This window comes from Amblyomma americanum, unplaced genomic scaffold (genome assembly GCF_052857255.1).
Source record: "Amblyomma americanum isolate KBUSLIRL-KWMA unplaced genomic scaffold, ASM5285725v1 scaffold_88, whole genome shotgun sequence".
NCBI classification, from domain to species: domain Eukaryota; kingdom Metazoa; phylum Arthropoda; class Arachnida; order Ixodida; family Ixodidae; genus Amblyomma; species Amblyomma americanum.
The window spans coordinates 95616-109156 of record NW_027526560.1 but is presented as its reverse complement, the minus strand read 5'-3'; the positions used below and the strand labels follow the sequence as shown (position 1 = coordinate 109156).

Genomic DNA, 13541 nt, shown 5'->3' with positions numbered 1-13541 from the left:
AGCTCAAGTTGCGTCTTGCTAACGCTAGTGTTGAAGCCGTACCAGAGGCGACAGGATTTGCGTCGGGTGCTACGGCCCCACGACCAACAGCTGTGTGTCCAAGGAAGCTGATGGCTCCTTTTGACGATAAGCGTGACGATTTGGATGCCTATTTGCATCGCTTTGAGAGAATAGCAGTAGGAGAAAGATGGGATAAGAGCGAGTGGGCAACAGCTTTAAGCCTTTGTCTGGTGGGCGAGGCCTTAACAGCTTTCGGGAGAATGCCCGCATCAGAGTCGACAGACTACGATAAGGTGAAGAAAACGCTGCTAAAAAGGTTCCGCTTAACCGCAGAAGGTTTCCGTGAAAGGTTTCGAGGTGGCAAACCCAATGATGCGGAAACAGCTAAGCAGTTCGCATCGAGATTGTCGAACTACTTTGAACGATGGCTGGAAATGGCCGAGGTAGAAAAATCGTACGAAGGGGTGAAAGACCTCATGGTTGGAGAGCAGTTTTTGTCCTGCTGTCACCCAAGGTTGGCCGTATTCCTAAAAGAGAGGAAGTTGAAGACAGTGGAAGAATATACAGAGTATGCAGATCAGTTCATGGAGGCTCAAGGCCACATAAACCTAGGCAAGGTTAAAGAAGACGTCGGGAGAAGTTGCGATGCAGACGCGGTAAAACGAGGAGTGCAAAGTGGCACATTTAAGCAGCCCTCGAGGTGTTTCTTGTGCAACCGTATTGGACACCGCGCCGCGGACTGCAGGGTTGGAGGAAGCAGAGGGCAGGCACAGTTAATCTGCCAAAACTGCAGCAAGAGAGGCCACCGAGCAGAGGAATGCCGATTTCCGACGCAAGAGAAGGCCGCGTGTGTCGTTCATCCCAGAAAAGGTGACATGAGCCCGGAGGATACCCGAAAGACGGACACAAAGGCCGGACGTGAGATGACGGAAGGTCAAACAGCCAGGCACGCAGCTCTGTCGGCGAGCTGGCGATGCCTGTAGTCGAGGGCGAAATTCATGGCCAGCGCATCACCGTGTTGAGAGACAGTGGCACAAACACGGACCTAGTTAGAAGGAGCCTGGTTGGAAAAAAGGAGCTTACTGGTCGGCTGGCGTCAGTCTTGCTGGTTGACAGCACGGTTCGCTACCTCCCGGAGGCAATGATTTGCATTTCTACCCCGTACTACTCGGGACCAGTCGTGGTAAAATGCCTAGATGAGCCCCTGTATGACTTGGTGCTGGGAAACATCACGGGCGTAAGAAAGGTTGACGATCCCGATGCCGATTGGAAGCCCAGTATGGAACAAGGCGCAGGCCCGGAGGGGAGAAGTGAAGAGGAAACACTTGTAATGACCCGTGCGAACGTAGTTCCGCGCGAAGGCAACGGCGGTTTAGAGCCCGCGGAAGGAAAAAGGGACGAAACACCCATGATTTCGTCAGCTGTACAGACCAGAGCAGGAAAAGCAGCGCAGGGAAAGACAGCCAAACTGAAAGTACCTGCGGCGGAGCTCCTGAAAGTGACTCCCGAGAGTTTAGCGCAGGAGCAGAGAAACGACTCTTCACTTGCGGATTGTTTCAAGAAGGTAGGGGAAATCCTAAGAAGAAAGAAATGCCGAACTACATTTCAGTTTCTCGTCCAAGACGGCCTGTTGTACAGGAAATGTACCTTCAGTTCAGGAAGGGAAGTCCTGCAGTTGGTGATACCGAAAGAATTGCGCCCAGCTGTCATGTGTCTAGGCCATGATTCGATAATGGCTGGCCACCAAGGTGCGAAGAACACGGGCAACAGAATAAATGAGGAATTCTACTGGCCAGGCGTCCAAAGCGACGTGAAGCGGTATGTCAGATCATGCGACATATGCCAAAGGACGATACCGAAAGGAAAAGTCGGGAAAGCGCCACTTGGAACTATGCCTACCATTGAAATCCCATTCCAGAGAGTGGCAGTCGATATCATTGGACCTATAACCCCCTCCTCGAAAAAAGGAAATCGCTACGTCATCACACTGGTAGACGTGGCGACAAGGTACCCAGATGCCATTGCGCTCAAAACTATTGACACAACTGAAGTCGCAGAAGCGCTCCTAGAGATGTTCTCGCGCTACGGAGTGCCGAAAGAAATGCTCACAGACCGGGGATCAAATTTCACATCAGACCTGATGAAAGAAGTTAGTCGACTCATGTCATTGAAGCAGTTGCTGACAACCCCATACCACCCGATGTGTAATGGCTTGGTTGAACGCTTCAACGGGACAATCAAGCACATGATGAAAAAAATGTGCCAAGAAAGACCCGCTGATTGGGATCGTTACCTCCCAGCACTGCTATTTGCATATCGCGAAGTCCCGCAGTCAAGTCTGGGCTTTTCGCCGTTTGAAATGTTGTACGGTAGAGCCGTCAGAGGACCACTTACCATCCTTCGAGAGCTTTGGTCAAATAACAAATTGGAAACCGATCAGAAGACCACGTACACTTACGTGCTGGAACTGAGAGAGAGGTTGGAGGAAACCTGCGAGATTGCACACCGCAACCTTGATGCTTCCAAGGAGAGGTACAAGAAATTTTATAACCGAAAGTCGGTGAATCGACAGCTGAGGCCAGGAGAAAGGGCCTTGATTCTGCTGCCGAGTGAGAAGAACAAGCTCACTATGCAGTGGAAGGGTCCATTTCCAGTAACAGGAAAGAAGAATGAAGTAGACTACGAGCTGCTAGTGAGCGGAAAGAAGAAGATCTTCCACATAAATATGCTCAAGAGATATGAAGAGAGGACTGCTAATGCCGACCAGATGATCTCCTGCATGGTCATCAGTGAGGAGTCGGATGCAGGGGAAGTGCCCACTTTCAATTCAAGGAAGACAATGGGACCAGAGGACGTGGTGCTTAACCCCACCCTAGATGCAGGACAGACGGCGCAACTCAAGTGTCTCCTCAAGCGGTACGGCACTGTTTTCTCAGACCTGCCCGGAAAGACGAAGATTATTGCGTGCAAGCTGCGCCTGACCACCGAGCAGCCCGTACACGTCAGGCAGTACCCTTTGCCACTGATAGCACATAAATCAGTTGAGAAAGAAGTAGAGGAAATGCTTAGACTGGGCATAATTGAGCGCACGGAGTCCGCCTATAACTCACCCCTCATAGTCGTCAAGAACACAGATGGCTCCAATCGACTATGTGTCGATTTCAGGCGGCTCAACAGCGTCTTAATCCCTGACAGCGAGCCCATTCCAAGAATCGATGTGGTGTTTGCGAGCGTCGCACAAAAGAAATATTTCTCGAAGTTCGACCTCGCGAAAGGGTATTGGCAGATACCTATGGAAGAAAGTTCCAAAGAAAAAACAGCCTTTTCATCTGCTAACGGCCTATTTCAGTTTCGATTCATGCCATTTGGCCTGAAGACTGCAGCGGCCACGTTCACAAAGCTAATGAGACAGGTACTGGGCGGTCTTCACCAGGTGCACCACTACATAGACGACATTCTGGTTGCCACAGACACTTGGGAGGAACATTTGATGGCACTCGAAACCCTGTTTGAGAGACTTCGTGAGGCAAACCTGACGGTGAAGCCCACAAAGTGCGAGGTCGGATTTGAATCTGTGTCCTTTCTCGGACACGAGATAGGGATGGGGCGGATAGCGACGAAGCCCGATATTGTAGAAAAAATACAGGCGGCACCAAGGCCAACCACCAAGAAACAGGTGCAGTCCTTTTTGGGGTTGACTGGATTCTACAGGGAATTCATTCCGCATTATGCAGACATGGCTCTCCCACTGGTAGAGACGACAAAGAAAGGGGCGCCAAATACAGTAAACTGGAGTGACCGGCAACAGGAAGCATTCAACAAACTGAAAGAAAGCATGGCGCAACCGCCCGTCTTGCTGGCCCCTAATGTCAACAAGCAATTTGTTTTACGCACAGACGCATCAGGGACAGCTCTGGGCGCAGTGCTGATGCAGGAGGAAGATGGCATACTTCACCCTGTGGCTTATGCTAGCAAGAAGCTTAGCTTATGCGAACAAAACTACTCGACTGTAGAAAAGGAGTGTTTAGCACTTGTGTGGGCAATAAAGAAGTTTCATTTGTACCTGTATGAAACGCATTTTAGAGTGCAAACAGATCACCAGCCCCTACAGTGCCTGACAAAAACCAAATCGTCGAACGGAAGATTGATGAGATGGAGTTTAACTCTCCAGGAGTACGAGTTTCATGTCGAATACATAAAAGGGAGAGAAAACTTGGGAGCAGACTTCCTTAGTAGGCTGAACTAGGGTTGGCTTTCAGCGTGTGTGGCATGCTTGTGTACCCGCAGAAAAGAAATATCGATGTGTGTACGTGCTTTGCTATGCTTTGTGTGTATATTGTATGAACAGTGCGGTTTCCTGTGACTTTTGTGTGTCCGTGTTTGTGCATATTACGCGAGTGAGCAGTTTTCCCCGTGGGAAAACTCTTAAATGGGGGGGTACTTGTCACGAGTGAGTGCAAGACGCCGCGGCAAGAAGTCAAACCGCCAAAGAAACCACGGCACGCAGCGGACGAAACCGACATAGACACGGGGATGGAACGGAGCAGACGGTGCAAAGTGCGCGCGTCTGCGCGGAAGCAATAATCGTTTACGTGAAGACGGAGGAAAAGCAGACGGCGTGGGCGCACAGCTCCGGAGACCGCGAGTGCGTGCGAATCCACGGCCGCGAAGATACATGGGCGCAACGCACCCGCGGGGAGAGGACAACGGTATGCAACGGCATCCCCTCCGTGCGGCCGCCCCGAGTGGAGACAAAGGGACTCGAGCTTTGACGCCGGTGTAGGAAACACGCACCGAGGCTGCCCTCCTGGGCCGACGCAACCCCGGCAACGATCCGGACCGTCGAGACGCTCCTTCGGCTACGCTCCGGAGGCCCCGGCGAGGTCTCCTCTGGCGACATTCCTCACCACCAACCACTTTGAGTACCGATTGGACTGTTTTCATTATTCTACATTGACTCAAAAGACTCTAATTAGAACTATTTGGCGTTATTCTTACCACCACCTGCGCGTGGAAACTCTGACTGATTTGTGCATGCTTATCGATGTGATGTAAACCACCATTTTATTATTCAGTTTTGCAGTTGATGTGCATTGTTTGATTAAATCTTGTTTTTGGAGACGTACACCTCTCTGGTTCTGACTCACGTTCTCGACAGATAGTGACATACGAGTCAAAACTTTTTCTCCTGTAACTGCGCGAAAAGCATGTATTCTTGCTTAAAACAACGAAACAACCTGTTTTAGACCGAAACGAGTTAAATCTGAACACATCGGTTTTAGAAAAGCATGTAATCTTGCTTAAAGCAACGAAACAACCTGTTTTAGACCGAAACGAGTTAAATCTGAACACATCGGTTTTACAAGTGTCTGTGTGATACGAGTCAAAACTTTTTCTCCTGTAACTGCGCGAAAAGCACGTAATCTTGCTTAAAACAACGAAACAACCTGTTTTAGACCGAAACGAGTTAAATCTGAACACATCGGTTTTACAAGTGTCTGTGTGATACGAGTCAAAACTTTTTCTCTTATAACTGCGCGAAAAGCATGTATTCTTGCTTAAAACAACGAAACAAGCTGTTTTAGACCGAAACGAGCTAGATCTGAACACATCGGTTTTACAAGTGTCTGTGTGATACGAATCAAAACTTTTTTCTCCTATAACTGCGCGAAAAGCATGTATTCTTGCTTAACACAACGAAACAAGCTGTTTTAGAACGAAGCGAGCTAGATCTGAAGACATCGGTTTTACAAGTGTCCGTGTGATACGTCAAATCTTTTTCTCCTGTAACTGCGCGAAAAGCATGTATTCTTGCTTAAAACAACGAAACAACCTGTTTTAGACCGAAACAAGTTAAATCTGAACACATCGGTTTTACAAGTGTCTGTGTGATACGAGTCAAAAATTTTTCTCTTATAACTGCGCGAAAATCATGTATTCGTGCTTAACACAACGAAACAAGCTGTTTTAGACAGCAACGAGCTAAATCTGAAGACATCGGTTTTACAAGTGTCTGTGTGATAAGAGTCAAAACTTTTTCTCTTATAACTGCGCGAAAAGCATGTATTCGTGCTTAATACAACGAAACAAGCTGTTTTAGAACGAAGCGAGCTAGATCTGAAGACACTGGTTTTACAAGTGTACGTGTGATACGAGTCAAAACTTTTTCTCCTGTAACTGCGCGAAAAGCATGTATTCGTGCTTAATACAACGAAACAAGCTGTTTTACACCGAAACGAGCTAAATCTGAAGACATCGGTTTTACAAGTGTCCATGTGATACGCGTCAAAACTTTTTCTCCTGTAACTGCGCGAAAAGCATGTATTCTTGCTTAAAACAACGAAACAAGCTGTTTTAGACCGAAACGAGTTAAATCTGAACACATCGGTTTTACAAGTGTGTGTGTGATACGAGTCAAACCTTTTTCTCTTATAACTGCGCGAAAAGCATGTATTCTTGCTTAAAACAACGAAACAAGCTGTTTTAGACCGAAACGAGCTAGATCTGAACACATCGGTTTTACAAGTGTCTGTGTGATACGAATCAAAACTTTTTTCTCCTATAACTGCGCGAAAAGCATGTATTCTTGCTTAACACAACGAAACAAGCTGTTTTAGAACGAAGCGAGCTAGATCTGAAGACATCGGTTTTACAAGTGTCCGTGTGATACGAGTCAAATCTTTTTCTCCTGTAACTGCGCGAAAAGCATGTATTCTTGCTTAAAACAACGAAACAACCTGTTTTACACCGAAACGAGTTAAATCTGAACACATCGGTTTTACAAGTGTCTGTGTGATACGAGTCAAAACTTTTTCTCTTATAACTGCACGAAAATCATGTATTCGTGCTTAATACAACGAAACAAGCTGTTTTAGACCGCAACGAGCTAAATCTGAAGACATCGGTTTTACAAGTGTCTGTGTGATACGAGCCAAAACTTTTTCTCTTATAACTGCGCGAAAAGCATGTATTCTTGCTTAAAACAACGAAACAAGCTGTTTTAGACCGAAACGAGTTAAATCTGAGCACATCGGATTTACAAGTGTCTGTGTGATACGAGTCAAAACTTTTTCTCCTGTAACTGCGCGAAAAGCATGGATTCTTGCTTAAAACAACGAAACAACCCGTTTTAGACCGAAACGAGTTAAATCTGAACACATCAGTTTTACAAGTGTCTGTGTGATACGAGTCAAAACTTTTTCTCTTATAACTGCGCGAAAAGCATGTATTCGTGCTTAATACAACGAAACAAGCTGTTTTAGAACGAAGCGAGCTAGATCTGAAGACACTGGTTTTACAAGTGTTCGTGTGATACGAGTCAAAACTTTTTCTCCTGTAACTGCGCGAAAAGCATGTATTCGTGCTTAATACAACGAAACAAGCTGTTTTAGACCGAAGCGAGCTAAATCTGAAGACATCGGTTTTACAAGTGTCCATGTGATACGCGTCAAAACTTTTTCTCCTGTAACTGCGCGAAAAGCATGTATTCTTGCTTAAAACAACGAAACAAGCTGTTTTAGACCGAAACGAGTTAAATCTGAACACATCGGTTTTACAAGTGTCCGTGTGATACGCGTCAAATCTTTTTCTCCTATAACTGCGCGAAAACCATGTATTCTTGCTTAAAACAACGAAACAAGCTATTTTAGACCGGAACAATTTAAATCTGAACACACCGGTTTTACAAGTGTCCTTGTGATACGCGTCAAAACTTTTCCTCTTGTAACTGCGCGAAAAGCATGTATTCGTGCTTAATACAACGAAACAAGCTGTTTTAGACCGAAACAATTTAAATCTGAACACACCGGTTTACAAGTGTCCTTGTGATACGCGTCAAAACTTTTCCTCTTATAACTGCGCGAAAAGCATGTATTCTTGCTTAAAACAACGAAACAACCTGTTTCAGACCGAAACGAGTTAAATCTGAACACATCGGTTTTACAACTGTCTGTGTGATACGACTCAAAACTTTTTTCTCCTATAACTGCGCGAAAAGCATGTTTTCTTGCTTAACACAACGAAACAAGCTGTTTTAGAAAGAAGCGAGCTAGATCTGAAGACACCGGTTTTACAAGTGTCCTTGTGATACGCTTCAAAACGTTTTCTCCTGTAACTGCGCGAAAAGCATGTACTCTTGCTTAAAACAACGAAACAAGCTGTTTTAGACCGAAACGAGCTAGATCTGAACACCGGTTTTAGAAGTGTCCGTGTGATACGCGTCAAAACTTTTCTCTATTGTAACTGCGCGAAAAGCATGTATTCTTGCTTAATACAACGAAACAAGCTGTTTTAGACCGAACGAGCTAAATCTGAACACATCGGTTTTACAAGTGTCCGTGTGATACTCGTCAAAACGTTTTCTGTATTAACTGCGCGAAAAGCATGTATTCTTGCTTAAAACAACGAAACAAGCGGTTTTAGACCGAAACGAGCTAGATCTGAACACATCGGTTTTACAAGTGTCTGTATGATACGAATCAAAACTTTTTTCTCCTATAACTGCGCGAAAAGCATGTATTCTTGCTTAACACAACGACACAAGCTGTTTTAGAACGAAGCGAGCTAGATCTGAAGACATCGCTTTTAGAAGTGTCCGTGTGATACGCTTCAAAACTTTTTCTCCTGTAACTGCGCGAAAAGCATGTATTCTTGCTTAAAACAACGAAACAAGCTGTTTTATACCGAAACGAGTTAAATCTGAACACATCGAGATTACAAGTGTCTGTGTGATACCAGTCAAATCTTTTTCTCCTGTAACTGCGCGAAAAGCATGTATTCTTGCTTAAAACAACGAAACAACCTGTTTTAGACCGAAACGAGTTAAATCTGAACACATCGGTTTTACAAGTGTCTGTGTGATACGAGTCAAAACTTTTTCTCTTATAACTGCGCGAAAAGCATGTATTCGTGCTTAATACAACGAAACAAGCTGTTTTAGAACGAAGCGAGCTAGATCTGAAGACACTGGTTTTACCTGTGTACGTGTGATACGAGTCAAAACTTATTCTCCTGTAACTGCGCGAAAAGCATGTATTCGTGCTTAATACAACGAAACAAGCTGTTTTAGACCGAAACGAGCTAAATCTGAAGACATCGGTTTTACAAGTGTCCATGTGATACGCGTCAAAACTTTTTCTCCTGTAACTGCGCGAAAAGCATGTATTCTTGCTTAAAACAACGAAACAAGCTGTTTTAGACCGAAACGAGTTAAATCTGAACACATCGGTTTTACAAGTGTCTGTGTGATACGAGTCAAAACTTTTTCTCTTATAACTGCGCGAAAAGCATGTATTCTTGCTTAAAACAACGAAACAAGCTGTTTTAGACCGAAACGAGCTAGATCTGAACACATCGGTTTTACAAGTGTCTGTGTGATACGAATCAAAACTTTTTTCTCCTATAACTGCGCGAAAAGCATGTATTCTTGCTTAACACAACGAAACAAGCTGTTTTAGAACGAAGCGAGCTAGATCTGAAGACATCGGTTTTACAAGTGTCCGTGTGATACGAGTCAAATCTTTTTCTCCTGTAACTGCGCGAAAAGCATGTATTCTTGCTTAAAACAACGAAACAACCTGTTTTACACCGAAACGAGTTAAATCTGAACACATCGGTTTTACAAGTGTCTGTGTGATACGAGTCAAAAATTTTTCTCTTATAACTGCACGAAAATCATGTATTCGTGCTTAATACAACGAAACAAGCTGTTTTAGACCGCAACGAGCTAAATCTGAAGACATCGGTTTTACAAGTGTCTGTGTGATACGAGCCAAAACTTTTTCTCTTATAACTGCGCGAAAAGCATGTATTCTTGCTTAAAACAACGAAACAAGCTGTTTTAGACCGAAACGAGTTAAATCTGAGCACATCGGATTTACAAGTGTCTGTGTGATACGAGTCAAAACTTTTTCTCCTGTAACTGCGCGAAAAGCATGGATTCTTGCTTAAAACAACGAAACAACCCGTTTTAGACCGAAACGAGTTAAATCTGAACACATCAGTTTTACAAGTGTCTGTGTGATACGAGTCAAAACTTTTTCTCTTATAACTGCGCGAAAAGCATGTATTCGTGCTTAATACAACGAAACAAGCTGTTTTAGAACGAAGCGAGCTAGATCTGAAGACACTGGTTTTACAAGTGTTCGTGTGATACGAGTCAAAACTTTTTCTCCTGTAACTGCGCGAAAAGCATGTATTCGTGCTTAATACAACGAAACAAGCTGTTTTAGACCGAAGCGAGCTAAATCTGAAGACATCGGTTTTACAAGTGTCCATGTGATACGCGTCAAAACTTTTTCTCCTGTAACTGCGCGAAAAGCATGTATTCTTGCTTAAAACAACGAAACAAGCTGTTTTAGACCGAAACGAGTTAAATCTGAACACATCGGTTTTACAAGTGTCCGTGTGATACGCGTCAAATCTTTTTCTCCTATAACTGCGCGAAAACCATGTATTCTTGCTTAAAACAACGAAACAAGCTATTTTAGACCGGAACAATTTAAATCTGAACACACCGGTTTTACAAGTGTCCTTGTGATACGCGTCAAAACTTTTCCTCTTGTAACTGCGCGAAAAGCATGTATTCGTGCTTAATACAACGAAACAAGCTGTTTTAGACCGAAACAATTTAAATCTGAACACACCGGTTTACAAGTGTCCTTGTGATACGCGTCAAAACTTTTCCTCTTATAACTGCGCGAAAAGCATGTATTCTTGCTTAAAACAACGAAACAACCTGTTTCAGACCGAAACGAGTTAAATCTGAACACATCGGTTTTACAACTGTCTGTGTGATACGACTCAAAACTTTTTTCTCCTATAACTGCGCGAAAAGCATGTTTTCTTGCTTAACACAACGAAACAAGCTGTTTTAGAAAGAAGCGAGCTAGATCTGAAGACACCGGTTTTACAAGTGTCCTTGTGATACGCTTCAAAACGTTTTCTCCTGTAACTGCGCGAAAAGCATGTACTCTTGCTTAAAACAACGAAACAAGCTGTTTTAGACCGAAACGAGCTAGATCTGAACACCGGTTTTAGAAGTGTCCGTGTGATACGCGTCAAAACTTTTCTCTATTGTAACTGCGCGAAAAGCATGTATTCTTGCTTAATACAACGAAACAAGCTGTTTTAGACCGAACGAGCTAAATCTGAACACATCGGTTTTACAAGTGTCCGTGTGATACTCGTCAAAACGTTTTCTGTATTAACTGCGCGAAAAGCATGTATTCTTGCTTAAAACAACGAAACAAGCGGTTTTAGACCGAAACGAGCTAGATCTGAACACATCGGTTTTACAAGTGTCTGTATGATACGAATCAAAACTTTTTTCTCCTATAACTGCGCGAAAAGCATGTATTCTTGCTTAACACAACGACACAAGCTGTTTTAGAACGAAGCGAGCTAGATCTGAAGACATCGCTTTTAGAAGTGTCCGTGTGATACGCTTCAAAACTTTTTCTCCTGTAACTGCGCGAAAAGCATGTATTCTTGCTTAAAACAACGAAACAAGCTGTTTTATACCGAAACGAGTTAAATCTGAACACATCGAGATTACAAGTGTCTGTGTGATACCAGTCAAATCTTTTTCTCCTGTAACTGCGCGAAAAGCATGTATTCTTGCTTAAAACAACGAAACAACCTGTTTTAGACCGAAACGAGTTAAATCTGAACACATCGGTTTTACAAGTGTCTGTGTGATACGAGTCAAAACTTTTTCTCTTATAACTGCGCGAAAAGCATGTATTCGTGCTTAATACAACGAAACAAGCTGTTTTAGAACGAAGCGAGCTAGATCTGAAGACACTGGTTTTACCTGTGTACGTGTGATACGAGTCAAAACTTATTCTCCTGTAACTGCGCGAAAAGCATGTATTCGTGCTTAATACAACGAAACAAGCTGTTTTAGACCGAAACGAGCTAAATCTGAAGACATCGGTTTTACAAGTGTCCATGTGATACGCGTCAAAACTTTTTCTCCTGTAACTGCGCGAAAAGCATGTATTCTTGCTTAAAACAACGAAACAAGCTGTTTTAGACCGAAACGAGTTAAATCTGAACACATCGGTTTTACAAGTGTCTGTGTGATACGAGTCAAAACTTTTTCTCTTATAACTGCGCGAAAAGCATGTATTCTTGCTTAAAACAACGAAACAAGCTGTTTTAGACCGAAACGAGCTAGATCTGAACACATCGGTTTTACAAGTGTCTGTGTGATACGAATCAAAACTTTTTTCTCCTATAACTGCGCGAAAAGCATGTATTCTTGCTTAACACAACGAAACAAGCTGTTTTAGAACGAAGCGAGCTAGATCTGAAGACATCGGTTTTACAAGTGTCCGTGTGATACGAGTCAAATCTTTTTCTCCTGGTACTGCGCGAAAAGCATGTATTCTTGCTTAAAACAACGAAACAACCTGTTTTAGACCGAAACGAGTTAAATCTGAACACATCGGTTTTACAAGTGTCTGTGTGATACGAGTCAAAAATTTTTCTCTTATAACTGCACGAAAATCATGTATTCGTGCTTAATACAACGAAACAAGCTGTTTTAGACCGCAACGAGCTAAATCTGAAGACATCGGTTTTACAAGTGTCTGTGTGATACGAGTCAAAACTTTTTCTCTTATAACTGCGCGAAAAGCATGTATTCTTGCTTAAAACAACGAAACAAGCTGTTTTAGACCGAAACGAGTTTAATCTGAGCACATCGGATTTACAAGTGTCTGTGTGATACGAGTCAAAACTTTTTCTCTTATAACTGCGCGAAAAGCATGTATTCGTGCTTAAAGCAACGAAACAACCTGTTTTACACCGAAACGAGGTAAATCTGAAGACATCGGTTTTACAAGTGTCCATGTGATACGCGTCAAAACTTTTTCTCCTGTAACTGCGCGAAAAGCATGTATTCTTGCTTAAAACAACGAAACAAGCTGTTTTAGACCGAAACGAGTTAAATCTGAACACATCGGTTTTACAAGTGTCTGTGTGATACGAGTCAAAACTTTTTCTCTTATAACTGCGCGAAAAGCATGTATTCTTGCTTAAAACAACGAAACAAGCTGTTTTAGACCGAAACGAGCTAGATCTGAACACATCGGTTTTACAAGTGTCTGTGTGATACGAATCAAAACTTTTTTCTCCTATAAACTGCGCGAAAAGCATGTATTCTTGCTTAACACAACGAAACAAGCTGTTTTAGAACGAAGCGAGCTAGATCTGAAGACATCGGTTTTACAAGTGTCCGTGTGATACGAGTCAAATCTTTTTCTCCTCGGTACTGCGCGAAAAGCATGTATTCTCGCTTAAAACAACGAAACAACCTGTTTTAGACCGAAACGAGTTAAATCTGAACACAATCGGTTTTACAAGTGTCTGTGTGATACGAGTCAAAAATTTTTCTCTTATAACTGCACGAAAATCATGTATTCGTGCTTAATACAACGAAACAAGCTGTTTTAGACCGCAACGAGCTAAATCTGAAGACATCGGTTTTACAAGTGTCTGTGTGATACGAGTCAAAACTTTTTCTCTTATAACTGCGC

General features: G+C 43.3%; 1 protein-coding gene across 1 annotated transcript; it reads left to right on the top strand.

The window, feature by feature from the left end:
* Nucleotides 1–973: 973 nt before the first annotated feature.
* LOC144112398 (uncharacterized) lies at nucleotides 974–4246 on the top strand. Its single transcript, XM_077645240.1, has one exon. It carries the CDS (start codon nucleotides 974–976, stop codon nucleotides 4244–4246), a length of 3273 nt encoding a protein of 1090 aa, XP_077501366.1.
* Nucleotides 4247–13541: the final 9295 nt, after the last annotated feature.

Bases quoted from the DNA above. Each gene is read 5' to 3' on its own strand.
- LOC144112398 (XM_077645240.1), top strand. From the start codon at position 974: ATGCCTGTAGTCGAGGGCGAAATTCATGGCCAGCGCATCACCGTGTTG.